A 22,337-nucleotide genomic window follows, 5' to 3' on the forward strand; every position below is an offset into this window, starting at 1 on the left:
TTGCGACAAGTTCGAGAGCAGAGGCCGCGAGGGGGACAGAAGTGGCGGCTTTGGCGAGCGAGGACCCAGTGGAGGCGATGAGGTGGGGGAAGGGAGGGGCAGGTCAGGCTCCTTGGGGTCACGGCCAACAGTCTGCATTCACCCTCCCCGTCTTGGGCAGACAGCGTGACTGACGGACGGACGGACGGCGTGGCCCGATGTGTCAGCAGCTCCCTCTGCCGCCCTGGGGGGTGTCGAGTACGGGGTGTCAGCAGGGAGGCCAGCCGGGAGAGTGTCACAGGGGACCCGACGTGAGATGACGGCCCCTAAGCTGGCGGCCGTGAAGCCGAGAGAACGGGCTGGGGCCGGACGCTCTTCGGAGGCTGCTCTGGGGGTGAAGCCACCAGGAGGCCCCCGCTGTCCGCGGCCTCTCGGCCAGACCTCTGGGGGCAGTGACGGCCTGCGTGTGCTCAGTGGCGAGCCGGATTTGCGTCCGGTGTCCCAAACCTCCCCGGGCGGTGCTCTTTCGGGATGTTAGCCTGCCTGACGTGGTGAAAGCCATTTTTGTTCACGACTGAGCCATTTGTCCCTTTACTTACACGTTACCGGGATTAAAGCCTTAAAAGTATAATTTGCAGGTTATCAAGAGAGATCAAGGGGAGTTAAATCTAAATAGTCCGAGCTAACTGATGGCTTTCCTTGATGGGAGAGCTGAGTTCCTAAAATGTCCCCCCCAAAGTGATACAAATACGGAGCACTGTCCTCAAGGGTGTGAGCGTGTGGGCCGGCCCGCGTCCCCGGAGCCCGCACGGCGGTGCAGATTGGAGGGCCGGGAGGGGCGGGGGTCGGCTCCTTCACAGACGGCGCTTTGGGAGCCCTCGAGCTGCGTGTTTGTGTCTGAGCGGCCGCACTGTCGGCTCCCGCTGCCGCCTCCCTCGTTCGGCCGTGTTCGCCGGGCGCGTTTGCCCCCGGGTGCTTTCCTCGGTTCCCTCACGCGGTGTCCAGTGGAGCCCGGTCCGTCTCGGGACGGCTTGCTCGAGACTGTGCGTGAGAGAAGCTTTGGGGCTGAGTCAGGAGCCCGGGCCTGCGGCTTTCTCAGTCCTCCCGTGGCCGCCGGGCTGGGAGTCACGAGGAGGCCACGCCAGCTGCCTGCACGGGTGCTGGGTGCCCTGGGACGCCTCGGGTCCCTGCACGCGCCCTGCTGGGCGGGGCTCGTGGGGCCTCCGCACCCACTTGTCTTCAGTGCCTGGGCTGCCGGGGGAAAGCGTGCATTCGTGCTTGTGAGCAGGTTTAGGGGTGTGCGCGTGTGCGTGAGAGAGAGAGGGGAGAGAGAGGAGCTCTCTGAAAGTGTGGGGCGGGCTTAAAGGGTGGGAGGGCTCCCGTGCTGATGTCACCACCTCCCAGGTGAGGCTGCAGAGCAGGAAAGGAGATTCCTGCGTGCTGAGCTCTGGCTTCTCCTCCAGGCCACACATGCGCACACGCGCACACACACACACACTGTGTACCCGTACATGCGTGCCCATGCACCACACACCTGCGTGCACACACGTACCACATGCCCATGCACACGTGTACATATGCACACGCACCTCACACCAGCGCCTGCACGCACATGCGCCACACGCAGGCACGTACCCCCTATCTGTGCACACACACGCGTGCACACCAGGCCCCTTTAATGACCAGGTCCCCGCTGGGCCTTGGGCAGGTGGAAAGCAATTAGATGCAGTTTGCTCCCCAGGGGCTCCTACACCTTGCACGCTCTTTTCTTGCTAAACAAGTAACATTTTTTGATGTTTTTCTCCTGTTAGATGTACATGTGAAAAAAAGTGTACCGGTGGTGGCATTTCATAAGCCTTGCGAGGCCGCCGTTTAGTTGCACTTCTGGCGTGACCCCTGGCTCTGCTGCTCTGGGTAAAGTGCTCAGCCCGTAGTGCCTCAGCTCTCTCGTGTGTGTTAGTTGTCTGCCCCTGCGTCACAGCATCGCCACAAACCCAGTGCTTAAAACAACACACACTTGTTCATGTCTGTTGTCTTATGGTTCCTGTGGGTCAGGAGTCTGGGCGTGTCTTAGCTCGGGGTCTCCCCGGGGGCCAGTCAGGTGATATCTGGGCTGCCGACTCACTGCGGCTCGACTGGGAAAGGACCAGCTTCCAGACTCACGTGGCTGCCAGCAGGATTTGGTTGCTTGTAGAGCCGGGGCCTCGGTTTCCTGCTGATTCTCGGCCGCCCTCGGCCGAGAACGGCCCTTTCCATGTGCGGCTCTCAGTGTGGTAGCAGGGAGAGCGTCTCCTGGCGGGATGGGTTGTGCTCTCAGGTGACAGAATTGTGCAAAGCAAGTCACGGGGCTGTCCACACTCAAGGGGGTGAGGTCACACCAGGAGGTGGGGGACACAGGGCCATCTTGGGTCTGTCTGCCGCATCCTCAGAAAGTGGGGGAGTAAGCATACCCACCTCCAAGATTAGGGGGGCGCTTGGGGCACCCAGGGGCTCAGTCGGTTAAGCGTCCGACTTTGGCTCAGGTCACGATCTCATGGTCCGTGAGTTTGAGCCCCACGTTGGGCTCTATCCTGTCAGCTCAGAGCCTGGAGCCTGCTTCGGATTCTGTGTCTCCCTCTCTCTCTGCCCCTCTCCCACTCACACTCTGTCTCTGTCTCTCAAAAGTAAATAAACATTAAAAAAACATTAGAAAAAAGGACTAGAGGGGGATTAGAGGAGCTAACTGAAGGTGGTTGGGATGATGAGCATTTAATAAACGTTAGCTACTATCACTGTGAGGTTGCTTTCTGAAGCCCACATACGCACGGTGGCATTTGGGGCCGTCCCCAGTGGCTCCTTCCTGCCCTCCTTCGCCCTCAGTGGCCCCCAGAATGCACTCGTGTGTTTCTGCTCTGTCCGTCTGTGCAGACCATACCCTTGTGGAGTCCTTCCATCCACGAGTTTGTGGGGCTGACGCGGGTCATTTGCTCCCAGCCCGCCTCAGGCCTGGCCGTCGTGTGACAGCCACAGAGGCTTTTGCTCCGGCCTGAGGCCTCTGACCTGGCGGGCACTGCAGACACGGCCCCTTGCACTGTGTGGGTGTCCGTTGTGGGTGCCCCGGCTCCTCTGGAAACTTCTTCTAGGGCAGGCTGACCTGTCTCTGGGTGCCCTGCGTAGGGGACAAGGGCCACGTCGGCAATGACTGACAGGTGGCCTGAGCCCCATCCTTGGGTGCCCCTGGGGCTGTCTGCGCAACACCCTCTGCAGGGGTGAGGGCCAGAGCAAGTACAGTCACCTCTCTCGGCCCCCTTGCCTCACCTGTGGCTCTCAGGTTGAGGCTGACCAGTGAGCTGGTGGTGGGAATGCACCTTCCCCGCCAGGCCTTGCGGTTCTTGGCCGTGTTGTGACTGAGCACGCATGCAAGCGAGTTTCCCACCCTGCTGGTCATCTTTGCTAGAACTTTCCAGCACGGGATAGAAATCTGCCAGTGAGCTGGATGCATACTTCTGGGTTTTCTTAGCGAGGAGAGGCCTAGCTGGCCTTCACGGCAGCCCAGCTGGCCACACGCTCTGTGTGCTAAACTGTCATAAGTGTGTCCCGCTTGGCTGTTCCCGCTCGGCTGTTCCCGCTTGTCCCCGTGTGGCCTGAGCTGCTGGCTCCGGGCCCTGAAGCAGGCTTCCCGCCCAGTGGTTCTGGGGGCAGCCGAGTCTCCTCACGCTGGTGTGGTCTCTGTGCCTTGGCTTCCGTAGCCTGTCCCCACCCCGTCCACGGTGAGGAAAGGCCACGCACAGTTGTGACGCCGTCTCAGGCTTCCCTGGTGCCCGGGCGGGGCTGTGACTGCTGAGAGGTGCTAGGGTCTGCGAGAGGGGTCCTGTCCCGCGCGGACCCTGCTCCGTGTCCGTCCTCTGTGCCACCGCGTGGACTCGTCCCGCGTTGCTTCCAGCCTCAGCGGGTGATGTGCCGTCGCGGGAGCACGCGTCAGCCCTCTGGTGTCCGCGCAGGAGAAATGCCGGATGGTGCCGTGGGCCAAGCGACTTTTGTCTTTTGCTCTTGTTTGAATATTCTTTCCAGGTCTCCCTGGAAGGCTGTTGGTGTAAGATGGAAACCGTGTGTGAATGCGTGTGCGTGAAGGTGTTACTCATTCGGCAGACATTTATCTGCTGCCCAGGGTGACGGGCTCCGTGCCGAGGTGCCCCTCCACTTACGTGGAGTGGGCCCCGTGGGGGGCGTCCCAGGGTGGGCCCTGATTCCAGGGCCAGCTGTGCTGCGCGCTGACCGTGGGCCCTGCGGGAGGAGACTTCCCCGTCCCGGTCCCGGGCCCCCCGCTGCAGAACTGGCTTGGTAACTTACCCACCTGGGGGCGTAGACCACCAGGTCAGTGATGTCCAGGCGGGACAGGGGTTTGCCTGCTTGGGGGCAAAGCTTGTTCTTGTTCTGCGGGCTCGACTTGTTTGGAAACGACGCGGCTCATGCTTGTCGTGCCTGCGCCCCACGCCTTCGTAGCATGAGGCCCGTTCGGCAGTTCTCTCCTGTGAGGAGAGGGAGGGGGCTCAGCTCCTCCTGTGTCCTTGGCCTGGGTCCTCGAACGGCTCGTGGGAGTGTGTGTGAGGGGCAGCTGCCGGGGTAGGGCGTCGCGGGTGGTGATCGCTTTCCAGGGGTTAAGAAAACATCTATTAAAACAAAAATCCCCGAAACCAAGCGCGTGGATACAGAGAACGGATCCGTGGTTGTCAGAGGTGGGGATGGGGGCGGGCGAGATGGGTGAAGGGGCTCAAAATAAAAGAAGTCGCGGGACGTGATGTGCAGTGTGGGGTCTACAGTTCCAGTGCGCTGCATACGTCAGAGATGCTAGGAGATCTTAGGAGTCTTATTACAAGAAAAAAAAACTTCTAACTATGTACGGTGACAGGTCGTTAACCAGGCTTGATGGGTGAGTGTTTTGTAATATTTACAAATATGGGGTCACCGTTCAAATATTATAGACCTGGAACTAGTATAATGTTATACGTTAGTTCTACCTGATTTAGAACGATGTGTTTGCCTTATGTGGGAAATTCAGAGCATTCACCCACACAACTCCCTCTCCCCTCCCACCTCCCTGCCACACTCCCTTCCTTCTCTCCGTCACCCATCCATCCAACGTGCACCTGCTTCTCATCCCCCCCTCCCCACCCTCCCCATCCCTACACCACCAAGGGGGTGCTCCCTGAGACGGTCCCGGGCAGCCACGTGTCCCCTGTGCCCACGGGCCTGGAGGGCCAGCTGTCCCCTGTGAGAGTCAGCTCGTGCGGGAGGGCAGCGCCTGGGGGTCGCCGACAGACGGCAGTTGCTTGTGAGTCGGTAAGATATTCAGATAAATTGGAATTTTATGAAAAAGTCAAGAAGAATTAGTATTTTTTAACATTTTTATTTTTAATATCAGGGAAATATTGGCCGTGTAGCTTTTGAGTGAATGTGCATACATTTTAAAGTGTCTGACGTGTTTACTTTTGGCTTCACCACCTGTTCAATTTTCTTGCAGATTTTTGAAAGGATATTGTTTATTTGGGCAATCCGTCACCCTGCCAGTGGATATGTTCAGGGGATCAATGACCTCGTCACCCCTTTCTTTGTCGTCTTCATGTGCGAACACATAGGTAAGACCACATCACGATGCTTTCTCTCACAGGCATTGACCATGAACTTTGGGGGCCTTACCGTGTCACTGTGTGTAATTACACCCATATTGAGAATTGCTGTTAACGTTATAATGACAGCTAATAATGGAGACTAATAGTTCTCTCATTTCTGCCAGCTTTAAAACAAGTCTCTAAATCCACTTGCTTAACTACTGGAGACGTTAAGATGCAGTTTTTATCATTGCCATGATCTTTTTTGATAACACGTGAGGAGAAGCGCGATCTCTTTGAGCAGTGTGGTTTTGTTCTGATGGCCAGAGCACCGCCTTTCAGGGTGTGCATTTGAGTGGATCGGGTCAAGGGGATACGATGGTAGTCGAGTGTCCGGCTCACAAGCCAAAACCTGGGTGGACCCCCTTCCATCACGTTCTGCGGCACACTGTCTCCTTTCTACCTTTGATCTACCAGTGACGGCTCGTTTTATGGGAAGTTTAACGACATGCAGATCAGCCGGTTTAATGGAGACCTAGGTTGGGTGATGGGGTTTCTCTTTGAGGTGTGCGTATTTTTCTCCCATTTATGTTACAGCGGCCAACTGTAATGTAACCTGCTTTGAACATATGTTACGTTAAAAACAAAATCGTGATTAGAACCTAAGTGCGGGATCGATGTTTTAATTTCTCTGTGGGTAAGAAATAGACAAACACCGAAGGAGGGATTTCCTGTTTGGTTATAGCGTTTTTACTTAAAACCGATTTTAATTTGTCCCCGCACGAACCCTCGTGACTTGACGTTTGTCTGTCTTTATGAGATTGTGTGTTTAGCCACTTCAGTCTCCAGTGTGCTTCAGATGCTCGTCGTCGCTGTGCTCTGAGAGATGAGGTCTGGCCGGGAAGGATTATCCTCTCAGGACGAAAACGTGCCCATTCAGTGCATTTTATTGCAACCTCTCACACTTTGTTTGAGTTGCTGATTGCATAGGAGGACTTTCCATTGCTAAGCGACTAATGAGAACAGCCTCCGCTCCCTCCCTAATCATCTCTTAAGTAGGGGAGAGGCCGGCTGCAGAGAGCAGAGAGCACTCGCCTTCCTGCTTCTTACTCCCTCATTTGACAGATAATGAAAATGTTCCTAATGATCCTAGAGCAGTAGGACCTGTCGGTAGACCTCGGAGTTGTTAATTGAAAGAAGAAGTTCAGCTGAGATGTGATTAGAGAATTGATATTCTGTGCTAAATAGACCGTTTAATTAATGTGGTAAGTGAGTTTGTCTTAACTACTTTACCACCAACTTGTGTCTTAAGACCCGAGCGATCCTGTCTGCATTTGCCTGAATTATCAGCGAGATAGGGTGAAGGGACATGGGATAATCGTGTGGAAGAGAGAGGAACTGGGGAAAATGGAATTTGTGTCCTCAGTTAAGCTCAGAGAGACTGTGCCTGCCTTCCTGTACCGGCCCTCCCCCCACCAGCATACGCACACGCACACGCTGAGTGGATGTACAGGGTGGTTTTGGAATACTTGTGTGAAACACACCATTCATTTCTGGCAGTTGACCATGTCGTTAAGTGCACGTACTGGACTTTTGGGTCCTGGCTTTCAGATACGATTGGTGGACTTGAGTCCTTTTAGGTCTTGCCGCCCAGGCTTGAGAGCGTTCATCGTGGCGGTCCAAGCGCACGTCTCGTTACCGTGTACAGCCTCATGTCTGTGTGAGTGGCCTGGAGCTCTGCCCAGCAGCCTCCTGGGCAGAAGTGCGGCCATTCACAGAGACCTTCCCGGAGCGTGTGCCGCAGCGCTCGTCTTGTGCAGAGCACCGGGGTGTGGAGACCATGTCCGTCCACGTCACCGGTGTCACGCGGGCACCTTCTGGCCCTCTGCGGGGTGGTAGGGATGCGGTTCCCTGCCCCCTTGGAGCCCGTGGTTCCAGCTGGAAGACAGGTTTGAAATGCGTCACGAAGACATCGAATGAAAACGATCAGATCTTTATGTCGTCCCGAGGTGCCAGGGGGTGCAGGCTAGGGGTCGGGGGAGCCCTCCCAGATGGTGACATTCCCAGTGCGCCTTGTGGGATGGGCAGGGTGTCCTGTGGGGAGAGTGGCGGGGGTGCGGTGGAGCGGCCGGAGGAAGTGGTATGATCTGGGGACGGTGGTGACTGAGGACAGACAGAGCCACTGGGGGGACACTGGAAAGTCTGGGTGAGTCCCAGTGTACAGGAGCACGGGCGAGCCCCCGGTGGCATGCAGCTAAAGGGTGCCGTGCTCAGGTCCTGTCTGGCCTCGTCCACTCTGGCCATGGGGAGGTGCTCTGGGGTGCTCGCAGGCGGGTTGGGGGGCGCACACCGTCAGCCAGCGGGTTGTGTGCTGTCTTGTGGGGGGTTTTAAGCAGGTAAACCTTAGATACTGCGCTTACTGAATATCTTGAAGCTAAGATTTTTCCTTCCGAGGGTGGAACTTGGTGACAGGATCCTGTGGCTTGGATTCCTGAGCGTCCCAGCAGGACTTTGGGGTCAGCATCCTGTTCTAACACGACTGTCAGACTCTTGAAGTGCCGGTGGCATGGGGAGTAGCCGCATGTGACCGCCTCCCAAAAGCTGCACTTTACTCATTTCTCGGGGTGGGCCTGTGTTGCTCTGGTCTTCCTCTCTTCTGAGCGGAACTCTGGGAAACGGTCCCTGTTAACCGAGGGGATGAGAAGCCCTCTGGTGTGAGATCCGTCCAGGGGCCTCAGGCTGTGCCGGGCAGCACTGCCAGGCCTGATAGGAGCTGGACTTTTACCCTGGAGTGTTTGTTGTGGGTCCCCAGCTCCGGGCCCGCTGTGCACCTGCTGGTTCACGAGGGAGGAGGGGAATCTGACACAGAGCTCCAGTGACCGCGATGTCCCAGGCAGGGAGCAGGCATGGGGAGCAGCATGCGTCCTGACTTTGCAGGTCCTGAAAGAGAGGGATGGGAAGTGAACGGCAGCTCGCGCATCTGGGGCTGACAGACAGGCTCTGATTTGGACCTGGGCTCATCAAGTAGATCGAGTGCTTCCTGGATGTTCTTGGCAGAGGGTCGGTTCGTCTTCATCAAGAGGCCGGCCAGGATGATGAGGGACAGGAACAACTTGCAGAGAGGAAAGAAGTGCTCAGGGAACACTGGAAAACCGGAAGCAAGGGGGGAAGCAGGCGCAGCCTGCATATGGGACGGCGTGGAGGTGGTCCAGTGGCCCTGACTGGTCTCACGGGGCCGTCAGTGCCACCCTGGGGTGGATCAGAGACCCATGCCACCAGCTGAGGTCTCCTTGCGGAGCACCTCCCGCCCCTGGGGAAAGGCGGTTTGGTCCCACTTTCAGACGCTACACATCCCCAAATGCAAGTTTAGCACACGTACGTGTGCACGCTCACGCAGGCACACACAGACACGCGTGCCCGGGCACGCCCGCCGGCCACAACCTCTCCAAGCAAACGTGGAACAGATCCTTGACTACCTTCGAATGGGCCCATCGTCTTGGGCGGGCTCTGGAGGTGCCGTCAGCCTCAGGAAGGAAGGTTGGGGGAGGGGAGGTCAGGAGGCTTCTCATGATCTCGGAGGGAGGGGTGGCAGGGTGCAGGGCTCCTCCAGACGTGGAGCGTGGTAAATATAGACGCTTAGGCGGCACCAAAGCCAAGGGCTCCCCGTGAGTGGGGTGTTGCAACCGGAGTGTATGATGTGCTCAGAACAGTCAGTCATGGAAGAGGGCTCTGTGCCAGGAAGGTTTGGGAATTTATGAATTTAAGGGGTTGAAGCCTCAGGGGTAAGAAGCCGTAGGCGCATGAGTGCTGGGTTTGCCGCACGTGCGTGAGCCGTTCTAGGTCTGAGCCACGGCTGGGAGCCCGGTCTTGCAGACTGCCTCCGTGACCCAGAGGCCTGGCGGAGTGCACGGGGCTGTCCAGCCCGCACCCCTGCTAGGGGTTTCGCCTCCCTCCTGAAACAGCACGGGACACGTTCTTGTTGTACCTTTTGGAAGGTCACTGCAGCTTTGGCCTTAGTTCAGGTCCCCGAGGAAGGCAGGTGTAGGGTGAGGCTGAGAGAAGACGGGACAGGGCGCACAGCGAGGCATCGCGGGCTGACGGGAGCGGGCCCAGAGGCAGGCCAAGGCAGGGCCGGCCCCGTGAGGCGGTGAGGAGGGTGACGCAGAGGGCGTGGGGGTGACTGGAGCAGGGGAGGAGAAGTCTGGCCTGTTCCCGGGGTCCCGGGCACCAAGGGGGATGGGCTGTCATTGTCCCGGACAGGCTGTAGCCCAGAAGCAGGTGGTTGAGAGGCGAGACGACGCCTGTGGGCTAGGACACGTCTGTCTGGAGCGTGGGAAAGAGGGTTGCGTTGGTGGCGGTACTGGGAGTCGTTGCCCTGGCGTGGCTGCTGAGCGTCGCGGGTCTGGAGGTGCTTCTCCAGGGGCAGAGCCGCACGTGGGACCTGAACGTGGCGGCCGTCCTGCTGTCCCGCGGGGAGGTTTGCGGCTCTTTCCCATGAGGGAGACCTGGCTGCCTGGGTTCAGAGCCGGCTTCTGCCCCTCACCCGCCGCACGGGGCCTTTGTGTAGACGCGGGAACTGGGGACGGAACGGCACCGATTGCCGTGGTTGCCGTGTGGCCCGAGCGAGTTCCCATGTGAAGAGCTCAGAGCCCCGGGTGCGAGTGCTGCGTGTCCAGGAAGTGTGCTGCTGCGGCTGTAGTTGTCGTGTCCCTTCGCTGTCTCGGCCCGTGGCTTTCCTCCTTGGGTCCACGTTCCGGGGACAGAAAGGGGGAACTGGTGAAGGACACAGGCCAGAGGCCAAAGGGCCCTGTCAGTGGAGCCTGTCCGTTCCCAGGGCCTTCCCGAAACGGCTCTGCTGGCTGCAGGGGTGCTGCTGAGCGAGACTCTCGCCGTCCTCCTCTGGAGGGCAGGGGACGGGAGGGGCAGCGGGACAGGCGGGGATGTGTGTGCCACGAGGGACAAGGGGCGGTGGTGGAATCAGGGAAGAAGTGGTTTTAGAGGCAGGAAGAAGGCCTGGGGCGACGTGTCCCCCAAATCAAGGGAGGGGACAGTTTCAGGGGGGCAGTGGTCCGTGGATTCCGGTGCCACAGAGGTGCAGACTGGGGACTGACCGAAGGGCTGGCCGGTGAGGGTGGTCTGCCCAGACTGGGCCGCAGAGCGGTGGCCGGTCGGTCTGGACACAGGTTGACTGCCCTGCGCGTGGGAGTGGCCGAGCGGGAGCTCCTCACCAGGAGCGTTGGACGGGGTCCTCCACGGGCCTGTCACGTCCTTGGGTAACTGGCGGCTGGTCTTATTGATCTGGAGTTGAGCTGCGACGCTGTGTCGGGTTCCGGTGTGCGGCACGGCGATTTGGTATCTGTGTGGTCCGCTGAGGGTCTGTTTGCCTCCGTCACCACAGACAGTTCCAGAATCGCTTTTGCTGGCGATGAGATCTTTCCGTCTCTTGGCATAGCACCTTTCAGATAACGCATCATAGTGTTAACTGTGGTCCCTGTGACTTTATTTCGTGGCTGGACGTTTGTACCTTTGACCCCCTTCGCCCATCCTGCCCCCGCCCCTGCCCCAACCTTCTTTCAGAGAACTTTTCATCGTGGAAAGTGTTCACATCTGAAGCTCACAGAACACTAGCTCGAGGGAGCTCCACGTACCGTCTTCTGGCTTCGAGGATCGTCCGCGGTCCACTTTCCTTGTGTCCTCTGCTTCCACCCGCTCCTGACCCCCACCCAGTCACTGCTGTTACTCCTGTTCCCTGACCCCCACCCAGTCACTGTTACTACTTAAAAAATAGCTTTATTGAAATATGGTTTCAATACTACAAAACTCACCCACCTTGAGTGAAAAGTTCAGTGGTATTTAGAATATTCGCACAGTGCAACTATCACCACAATTTAAGAATATTTGCAGCATCCTATACTGACGGGGGCCGCTCCCCGTCTGCCCCCTCCGCCAGCCCTGCGCGAACGCTGATCTGCTTTCTGCCTACGCAGGTTGCCTCTTTTGGACGCTTCGTGTAAATGGAATCGCACGATGTGGGACGTTCAAGGTCCACACGTGTACCATGCGTCAGTCCTTCAGGCCTTTTTATAGTCAGATGACCTCTCCTTATACTATAGGACACATTTTGTTTATCCCTATTTCCACGGATAGACGTTTGCGTTCTTTATTCTCTTTGCTTATTATGAATAACGCTGCAGTGAACCTGTGCGTGCAGGTTTTAGACTGAACGTGTTTTTGTTTCTCTTGGCTACAGACCCCCCTCCCCCCCGCCAGCGTGGGAGGGTTCCCGTGGGCCCACGTCCTTGCCGCCACCGGTACTGCGTTTTATTTATCAAATGCGGTGGACGTTACGCTATGTCCCCTACTCCCGCTGACCACTGGGAGTCCCTGCCGTGTTCTGTCTCCTCTCCTCGGAGCCCTGTCGGTTCGGCTCCTTGAAGCAGGGACTGTGTCTTCTGGGCACCGTGCTTGGCACAGAGTGCAAGTTCAGCACGCCCCGTATTGAGCCGGGTCCCTGCGGGAGTTCTGTGCGTTGGTTGGGCAGTTAGAAAACCCGCTCTTCTCTACAAGGGCAACCTGTGCCTCTGTCTCTTTGTGGCTGGGCAGGGAGGGCTGGGGAAGAGGGCCGGGGAGGGCTCCATCCCTGCACTCACCCCTCCCACCGGAGGGGGCGCTGCTTGGCTCGGGGAGAGTCTTGCACCGGCCCGGGCCCCACTTCTGTGGAGTCACGGTGGAGGCACCGTGTCCGCTGTTCAGTGACTTCCCGTGCTGAGCCCTCCTGCACGCCGCCTCCTGTCCTCGGCTGGGCCTTGGGGCCGCCCGCGCCTCTTCCCTGGGCTGCTGGTTGGGAAGCAGATTCGGCTCCAGTGTCTTTCCCTCTAGGTGTGGGTCCACATGTGGGTCCTGCTGGATCTGCCCGGGGGGGCGGGGGTAGGGCTCCCCTGGCCATGAGCCTGAGCTGTGTTTTTCCACCTGACCTCTGGGTTGCGCCCCTGATGGTGGCTTGTTACTGATTTCCGTGGTTCCTGTGCCTGTGTGTGTCCCTAGCGGGCGAGCACGGGATGGGACCGGCCTGCATCGGCCCTCCGGGGTACCGGCTGTTTGGGTGTCGTTCCTCTTTTTTCTGTGCCTTGTAATTGCGTAGTCAAGACTATATTGTATATAAAATTCTGTTTTGTGCTTTTTCCCCATTTAACCTCACAATGAGCTTTCCCTTATAGTATTAAGAAATCTTTGTAAAGATCATTTCTACCTCTCGCACATAATATTCTATTGAGATAATACGACATAATTCATGAAACCCTTCTACTGTTGTTGGACTTTTTTTTTTCTTAGGCTGTTTCCCTCCGGGCATGGTGTAATTTTAAAGTACAGCCTGTGTTTTTTCAAGCTGCAACCGTCATATTCCTTTCAACAGAAAACGTCAAATTTGATTTAAAATTAAGAACCATCGCCTCACCTTGCCTTGTGCAGTTTAAGCACATTTAGTTGAAGTGTTTGCAGCAGAGCAAAACCCAAGCAGCAAAACCCAAGCAGCATCACCCCCCCCCCCCCCCCCCAACATCTGTGCTGTTATGTTTGGAAACGGTTCTGGCACATCGGATGGACACTCAGGCTGGTTGCTTACGGATTGGGTCCCGCGGGAACAACGGGCGGGCGGCGTCTTGGACGGTGAGGCGTGTTTGTCACTTGGTTCTTAGTGTCAGCACTTGTAAGCTCTGATCAGCTTGATTTTGTATGTCGTCTTCTCTTAAAAGAAATTAAAGCAAGTGTGGGAAGGAACTGGAATAGACAGTGTATTTACTTAAGAATATTGAGAACGTGTATTTTTATATTCCCATATGTAAGTCAGAATCTCAGAAGTATAGGTGGTTTTTCAGCCTGTTAGTTTTTCCCGGAGAAGAGGTTCAGCACGCGCTTCGAGGGGACCAGGGTGCGTGGGGCTGGACCTCGCGGACAGCGGCCGGGAAGCGAGTCCCCACAGCCGCCCGGGACACGTGGGGTTTGCGACTCACTGAGCGGTAGCGGTGTGGCCATCCTCTTGCCTGTTTCCACTCTCAGGGTGTGAACTGGGCTGTAGTGACGATGGGGAGAAAGTTGCTGCTACTGAATTAGTTTTGGAAATCGTCGCCCTGGCTTCCCTTGTTTGCATTTGAGTCTGGTCTCCTCGCACTTCGGTTTCTCCACACGTTCCGTGAACCGGAGCGGCTGCGAGGCGCGCCTCCTGCCTGGCTTCCTTAAGTGTTCGTCGTGGCTCGGGTACCTTGTGTCCTCAGTTGTTCCCAGAAACCGTCTGAAGATGGGGTTTCCTGTGGCAGTTCTGGTTCCATGTGGGGGCAGGGGGCCCGGGAACCAGGCTGTTAGTCCCGGAAAGGGGAGGGTGTGCGTTTTGCGGCCCCTGCGGTGACGATCAGGTGCCAGGTCCTTGCAGAGCCTGTGACTCATGTGGAGTCCTATTTTCTATGTAGAAACATGTTGATAAATTAATGGATTTCTTGTCAGAAGTTAGAAAACTCAGTAACAGTGTGGGTCCACGTCCCAGAAGCTGTCACTGGGACATTTGCTAATTTCTTTATGGTCTTCTTGTCAGCGTCCTTTTTTTACACGGTGGCAGTTATGTTATGCGTGCACATTTTAATATTGCTTTTTGCTTCATATCTAAGCATTTTCCAAAGTCACTCAACTTTGTTTGAAGTGTCCTTTTCACAAGTAGGAACACACGACTTTCAGTAATGGGTGGGGAACGGGACAGAAGGTCAGCCAGCAGCTAGGAGGAACACGAGCAAACCGGACTCCCGCTAGACCTAACAGCGGCAGGACACACACCCTTCTCAGGCGCACGCGGAACAGACCACGTGCCGGGCCATAGAGCGAGCCTCGGGATGTTGGAGAGGATGGGGGTCCTACCGAGAGCGCTCTCTGACCTTAGGGACACTCGGGTGTCAGTAACAGCGGGCAGTGTGAAGAGACTGACATGGGAATAAGCAGTGTGTCAGAAAAGAGATCATAAGGGAACTTTGAAGCACGTCTGAGATGAATGAAAATGAAGACACAGACGTACAGGACGTGGCGACAGTTGGGCTTCAAGAGAACCTGTGGCTCTAAGTGACTATATTAGAAAGAACATCTCAAAGCACGACCTTAACTCTTTAATTTTAGAAAGCATGAAAAGAAGCGCAAACACGCTGAAACAAATGGAAGGAAACAAAGACTAGAGCAGAAATATGTGAAGACTAGAAAAACAGTGGAGACGATCAACCCCAAACCAAAGTTTTGGGAAGATCCAGAAATATCCACAAAGTGGGCATACTGTTGGCTAGACTGGCCGAGAAGAACAGAAGGACTTGTACCGCTAAGGTCATGAGTGGTCTTTTTAAAAACTTAATTTAATTTAATTTTTATTTTTTTATTTGATTTTTTATTTTTTAAAACTTACATCCAAATTAGTTAGCATCTAGTGCAACAATGATTTCAGGAGTCGATTCCTTAGTGCCCCTTGCCCATTTAGCCCATCCCCCCTCCCACACCCCCCTCCAGCAACCCTCAGTTTGTTCTCCATATTTGAGTCTCTTATGCTTTGTCCCCCTCCCTGTTTTTATATTATTTTTGTTTCCCTTCCCTTACGATCCTCTGTTTTGTCTCATAAAGCTCTCATAAGAGTGAAGTCATATGATATTTGTCTTTCTCTAATTTCACTTAGCATAATACCCTCCAGTTCCATCCACGGAGTTGCAAATGGCAAGATTTCATTCTTTTTGATTAGCGAGTAATACTCCATTGTGTGTGTGTATGAGTTTCTTTATCCATTCACCCATTGATGGACATTTGGGCTCTTTCCATACTTTGGCTATTGTCGATAGTGCTGCTGTAAACGTTGGGGTGTGTGTGTCCCTTCGAAACAGCACACCTGTATCCCATGGATAAATGCCTAGTAGTGTAATTGCTGGGTCGTAGGGTAGTTCTGTTTTTAGTTTTTTGAGGAACCTCCATACTGTTTTCCAGAGTGGCTGCACCAGCTTGCATTCCCACCAGCAATACCAAAGCGTTCCCCTTTCTCTGCATCTTTGCCCAACATCTGTTGTTGCCTGAGTTGTTAGTGTTAGTTTTGCTGATTGTTTCCTTCGCTGTACAGAAGCTTTTATCTTGGTGAGGTCCCAGCAGTTCATTTTTGTGTTTGTTTCCCTTGCCTCCGGAGACATGTTGAGTAAGAAGTTGCTGTGGGCAAGATCAAATAGGTTCTTGCCTGCTTTCTCCTCAAGGATTTTGATGGCTTCCTGTCTTACATTGAGGTCTTTCATCCATTTTGAGTTTATTTTTGTGTCTGTGTAAGAAAGTGGTCCAGGTTCATTTTTCTACATGTCGCTGTCCAGTTTTCCCAGCACCACTTGCTGAAGAGACTGTCTCTATTCCATTGGATATTCTTTCCTGCTTTGTCAAAGATTAGTTGGCCATACATTTGTGGGTCCATTTCTGGGTTCTCTATTCTGTTCCATTGATCTGAATATCTGTTCTTGTGCCAGTACCATACTGTATTGATGATTACAGCTTTGTAGTATAGCTTGAAGTCTGGGATTGTGATGCCTCCTGCTTTGGTTTTCTTTTTCAAGATTGCTTTGGCTATTCGGGGTCTTTTCTGGTTCCATACAAATTTAAGCATTGTTTGTTGTAGCTCTGTGAAGAATGCTGGTGTTATTTTGATAGGGATTGTATTGAAGATGTAGATTGCTTCGGGTAGTATTGACATTTTAACAATATTTGTTCTTCCTATCCAGGACCATGGAATCTTTTTCATTTTTTTTGTGTCTTCTTCAATTTCTTTCATAAGCTTTCTATAGTTTTCAGCATATAGATTTTTCACCTCTTTGGTTAGATTTATTCCTAGGTATTTTATGGTTTTTTGTGCAACTGTAAATGGGATCGATTCCTTGATTTCTCTTTCTGTCGCTTCATTGTTGGTGTATAGGAATGCAACCGATTTCTGTGCATTGCTTTTATAATCTGTAACTTTGCTGAATTCATGAATCAATTTTAGCAGTTTTTTGGTGGAATCTTTTGGGTTTTCCATGTAGAGTATCATGTCATCTGCAAAGAGTGAAAATTTGACCTCCTCCTGGCTGATTTGGATGCCTTTTATTTCTTTGTGTTGTCTGATTGCAGAGGCGAAGACTTCCAATACTATGTTGAATAACAGTGGTGAGAGTGGACATCCCTGTCTTGTTCCTGACCTGAGGGGGAAAGCTCTCAGTTTTTCCCCATTGAGGAGAATATTAGCATTGGGTCGTTCATATATGGCTTTTATGATCTCGAGGTATGCTCCTTCTATCCCTACTTTCTTGAGGGTTTTTATCAAGAAAGGGTGCTGTAATTTGTCAAATGCTTTCTCTGCATCTATTGAGAGGATCATATGGTTCTTGTCCTTTCTTTTAGTGATGTGATGAATCACATTGTTTTGCGGATATTGAACCAGCCCTGCATCCCAGTTATAAATCCCGCTTGGTCGTGGTGAATAATTTTTTTAAAGCATTGTTGGAGCTGGTTGCCTACTATCTTGTTGAGGATTTTTGCATCCATGTTCATCAGGGAAATCGGTCTATAATTCTCCTTTTTAGTGGGGTCTCTCTGGTTTTGGAATCAAGGTAATGCTGGCTTCATAGAAAGAGTTTGGAAATTTTCCTTCCATTTCTATTTTTTGGAGCAGCTTCAAGAGAATAGGTGTTAACTCTTTCTTAAATGTTTGGTAGAATTCCCCTGGAAAGCCATCTGGCCCTGGATTCTTGTTTTTTGGCAGATTTTTGATTACTAATTTGATTCCTTACTGGCTTTGGGTCTGTTCAAATTTTCTATTTCTTCCTGTTTCAGTTTTGGTAGTGTATATGTTTCTAGGAATTTGTCCATTTCTTCCAGATTACCCATTTTATTGGCATATAATTGCTCATAATATTCTCTTACTATTGTTTTTATTTCTGCTGTGTTTGTTGTGATCTCTCTTCTTTCATTCTTGATTTTATTTATTTGGGTCCTTTCCTTTTTCTTTTTGATCAAACTGGCTAGTGGTTTATCAATTTTGTTAATTCTTTCAAAGAACCAGCTTCTGGTTTCATTGGTCTGTTCTACTGTTTTTTTGGTTTCGATAGCATTAATTTCTTGTCTAATCTTTTATTATTTCCTGTCTTCTGCTGGTTTTGGGTTTTATTTGCTATTCTTTTTCCAGCTCCTTAAGGTGTAAGGTTAGGTTGTGTATCTGAGATCTTTCTTCCTTGTTTAGGAAGGCCTGGATTGCTATATACTTTCCTCCTATGACAGCCTTTGCTGCGTCGCAGAGGTTTTGGGTTGTGGTGTTATCATTTTCATTGACTTCCATCTACTTTTTAATTTCCTCTTTAACTTCTTGGTTAGCCCATTCATTCTTTAGTAGGATGTTCTTTAGTCTCCAAATATTTGTTCGTTTCCAAATTTTTTCTGTGGTTAATTTCAAGTTTCATAGCGTTGTGGTCTGAAAATATGCACGGTATGATCTCGATCTTTTTGTGCTTACTTAGGGCTCGTTTGTGTCCCAGTATATGGTCTATTCTGGAGAACGTTCCATGTGCATTGGAGAAAAATGTATATTCTGCTGCTTTAGGATGAAATGTTCTGAATATATCTCTTAAGTCCATCTGGTCCAGTGTGTCATTCAAAGCCATTGTTTCCTTGTTGATTTTTTGATTAGATGATCTGTCCATTGCTGTGAGTGGGGTGTTGAAGTCTCCTACTATTATGGTATAACTATCGATGAGTTTCTTTATGTTTGCGATTAATTGGTTTATATATTTGGGTACCTGCACATTTGGCTCAAAAATGTTTGCAGTTGTTAGGTCTTCTTGGCCTGTAGACCCCTTGATTATGATACAATGCCCTTCTGCATCTCTTGATACAGTCTTTATATTAAAGTCTAGATTGTCTGATATAAGTATGGCTACTCCAGCTTTCTTTTGTTGACCATTAGCATGATAGATGGTTCTCCATCCCCTTATTTTCAATCTGAAGGTGTCTTTAGGTCTAAAGTGGGTCTCCTGTAAACAGCATATAGATGGATCTTGTTTTCTTATCCATTTTGTTACCCTGTGTCTTTTGATTGGAGCATTGAGTCCATTGACATTTAGAGTGAGGACTGAAAGATAGGAATTTATTGCCATTATGATGCTTGTAGAGTTGGAGTTTCTGGTGGTGTCCTCTGGGCCTTTCTAATCTTTGTTGCTTTTGGTATGTATATACATATAGATATCTATAGATGTATATGTATATATGTATATATGCGTATATGTGTGTATATATGTATTTTATATACATATATCTATAGATATCTACAGATATATGTATATAAATTTTTTTTTTCATCTTTTCTCCCCTCAGAGAGTCCCCCTTAAAATTTCTTGCAGGGCTGGTTTAGTGGTCACAAACTCCTTTAATTTTTGTTTGTCTGGGAAACTTTTTCTCTGTTCTTCTATTTTGAATGACAGCCTTGCTGGATAAAGAATTCTTGGCTGCATATTTTTCTGATTCAGCACACTGAATATATCCTGCCACTCTTTTCTGGCCTGACGAGTTTCTGTGGATAGGTCTGCCGCAAACCTGATCTGTCTTCCCTTGTTGGTTAGGGACTGTTTTTCCCTTGCTGCTTTCATGATTGTCTCCTTGCCTGAGTGTTTTGTGAATTTGACTATGATATGCCTTGTTGATGGTTGGTTTTTGTTGAATCTAATGGGGGTCCTCTGTGCTTCCTGGATTTTGATATCTGTGTCTTTCCCCAGGTTTCGGAAAGTTTTCTGCTATGATTTGCTCCCATAACCTTCCACCCCTATTTCTCTCTCTTCCTCTTCTGGGACCCCTATGATTCTGATGTTCCTTTTTAATGAGTCACTGATTTCTCTAATTCTTAAGTCGTGCTCTTTTGCCTTAATCTCCCTCTTTTTTCTCTGCTTCATTATTCTCTGTAAGTTTGTCCTCTATATCACTGATTCTCTGTTCTGCCTCATCCATCTTTGCTGGCGCTGCATCCATCCATGATTGCAGCTCAGTTATAGCATTTTTAATTTCATTCTATTTTTTTTTTTTTTACTTCTTTTATCTCTGTAGAAAGGGATTCTAATCTATTTTCGACTCCAGCTAGCATTCTTATTTTCATGATTCTAAATTCTGGTTCAGACATCTTGCTTGTATCTGTGTTGGTTAAATCCCTGGCTGTCGTTTCATTGTGCTCTTTCTTTTGGGGTGAATTCCTTCGTTTTGTCATTTTGAAGGGAGAAAAGGAATTAATGAGGGAGAAAAATTAAAATTAAAAATATAAATTAAAAAAAATATTAAGATTAAAAAGTTAAAAACACACACATATACACATTCAAAAATAGAATAAATGATGGTAGATCCTAGGTGTGTTTTGGTCTGGGTGTTGAAAGTGGTTTGACAGATTAGAGAAAAAAATGGGGGGGGGGGGAGAAAAGAAAAAAAAAGAAACCGTTTGAGAATTTGAAAAAATGAATACACTGAAGTAGACTAAAATGAGATGATGGGGTAAAATAGAATATGAAAAAATATACACAAAAGTAAAGAATATAGTAGAAAAAAATTGAAAATATTTTTAATAAAAATGAAAAAAATGAATTTTTCTTTATTCAAGAAAAAAGAAACAAAGAAGAAAAAAGATAAAGAAAACGAAAAAAGGAAATCGTTTGGAAATTTGAAAAGTGAATACATTGTAGTAGACTAAAATAAAATGATGCAAGTAAAATAGAATTTGAGAAAATTTACGTAAAAGCAAAAAATATAGTAAAAAAATTAGAGAACAACATTTTTAATAGAAATTGAAAGTAAAAATGAAGTTTTTCCCTTTCTGCATTCAAGAAAAAGAAAAACAAAAACAAAAAAGAGAGAAAAAGAAAAAAAAGGAAATCGTTTGAAAATTTGAAAAGGTGAATACACTGAAGTAGACTAAAATAAAATGATGGAAGTAAAACAGAATTTGAAAAAATTTACACAAAAATCAAAAATATAGTAATACAAATTAAAGAAAAATATTTTTAATAAAAATATTGAAGATAATAATGTTTTCTCTTTCTGTATTCAAGAAAAAGAAAAGAAGTATAAAAGAGAAAAAGAAAATTGAATAGATGGACCTGCTAACAGATTGAAGTAGGACTGAAATTACTTCATTTTCCCCTGGAAGTCAGTCTATGTAGCGCTTTATAGTCCATAAAGTAAGCAGGCAGTGAGACTTGTATTCTTGAACAGCGAAGTTGGCCCACTTGGGCTGGGCTCAGTGTAATGGCTCCGCTCTCCACTAGATGGTGCTCCCAGCCTACTGGGGTGGATTGTTGTGGCGCTCCTAGGTGCTTATGCGCATGCGCGGGAGCGGTGAAAATGATGCCACCCAGCCACCCGGTCTGTTCTCCCAGGTCAGCACTGGTCCTCTGTTGTCAACTTTCGTCCACCTCCCACTTCTTCACTCTCTGTAACCCGGCCCCAGGCAGCACCTCTCTCCCAAGTTTTGTCTCAGACGCGGCTGTTTTTCCCGGCCCCTTCCTTCCGAAGGACTGCGGCCTTGAACCGCTCTGCCCCTCTGCGGGAGGGTCTCACCCAGCAATGGCCGAGTGAGCAATGGCCTAATGTTGGCTGCACCCAAGAACGCCCTCTGGGCCCTGCTTCTGCCGGTTCCCTGAGACTGCGGCCAGGTGCCAGCCCGTCCCAGAAAAAGCTCACGAGACAGTGTAGCAGCAGCGTTTCAGGGATTATGGGAAATCACAACACACATCTGGCACCAGGCTTCACCCTTAACGACCTTGTTCTGGCACCAGAGAATGTGGCAGCCTTCTGGGGTCTGCTGGGACCAGGTGGTTTCAACAGTTTCCACCAAATGTCCTTCCAGCAGTGGAACCGCTTCTCCCCGTGTGGCTCGAGAACCTCCCGGACCCCACTCTTTTCCTGGGGATTCGCCCTTCCCACCAGAGCACCGCCAGGTATCGAGCTGTGGAGTTGCAGCGTTTGCATTCCCTTTGTTTGTAGTCTTAATGGAGTTTAAACCCTCTCCTTTCTCCTTCCTTTCTTCTGTTTTAGTGTAGTCCCTGCGACTGTTTGCAATTTTCCACTTTCTCTCCAGCTGCTTTTGGGGAGGGGTGCTTTTCCCGTATTCTCTCCCTCTTCCCCGTCCCCAGTCTCTGTCCTCTCTCTGTCCACAAAAGCACCTCCCTTCCTGTGCCTTCTCGCTCCCCAAGTTCACCTTTCTGCGCTACGTGCCTACTGAGTTCTGTGGTTCAATTTGTGCAGATTGTTGTGTTAAACCTCCAATCAGTTTTCTAGGTGTGTAGGATGGTTTACTCTTCGTCTGCTGTATTTCATGGATGCGAGACACACAAAAAACTTCCATGCTGTTCTGCCACCTTGGCTCCTCCCCAGGTCATGAGTGGTCTTAAACACAGTGAGCATCGAGGGGGTACTCCAAACAGTTCTCCAGGTTAGGTGATGTAGGTGTAACAGAGATATGCCTAGAAACACACAAAGTACCAAAATTGGCTGTGATGGTTAACTTTGTACCAACTTGACTAGGCTGTGGTGCCCACTTGTTTGGGTAAACACCAGTGTAGACACTACTGTGAAGGTATATTTTAGATGTGATTAACATTCAAGTTAGTAGTTTTTTTTTTTTTTTTTTTTTTAATTATATAGTGAGGGAGAGAGGGAGAGGGAGAGAGAGAGAGAGAGAGAGAGAGAGAGAGAGAGAACGGGTGAGTGCACACACAC

The 22,337-nt window shown here is 50.8% G+C and overlaps 1 protein-coding gene across 4 annotated transcripts in view; it reads left to right on the forward strand.

Annotated features, from left to right (window-relative positions):
* TBC1D22A (TBC1 domain family member 22A) overlaps positions 1 to 22,337 on the forward strand; it is a 320,415-nt gene that overhangs the window by 115,557 nt on the left and 182,521 nt on the right. For all 4 annotated transcript variants that reach the window (XM_042948144.1, XM_042948145.1, XM_042948147.1 and 1 more), the window contains one exon: positions 5,480 to 5,594. In XM_042948144.1, coding sequence (XP_042804078.1) covers positions 5,480 to 5,594 — 115 coding nt within the window. The remainder of the gene's footprint in view (positions 1 to 5,479; positions 5,595 to 22,337) is intronic.

Source organism: Panthera leo, chromosome B4 (genome assembly GCF_018350215.1).
Source record: "Panthera leo isolate Ple1 chromosome B4, P.leo_Ple1_pat1.1, whole genome shotgun sequence".
Lineage (NCBI taxonomy): Eukaryota > Metazoa > Chordata > Mammalia > Carnivora > Felidae > Panthera > Panthera leo.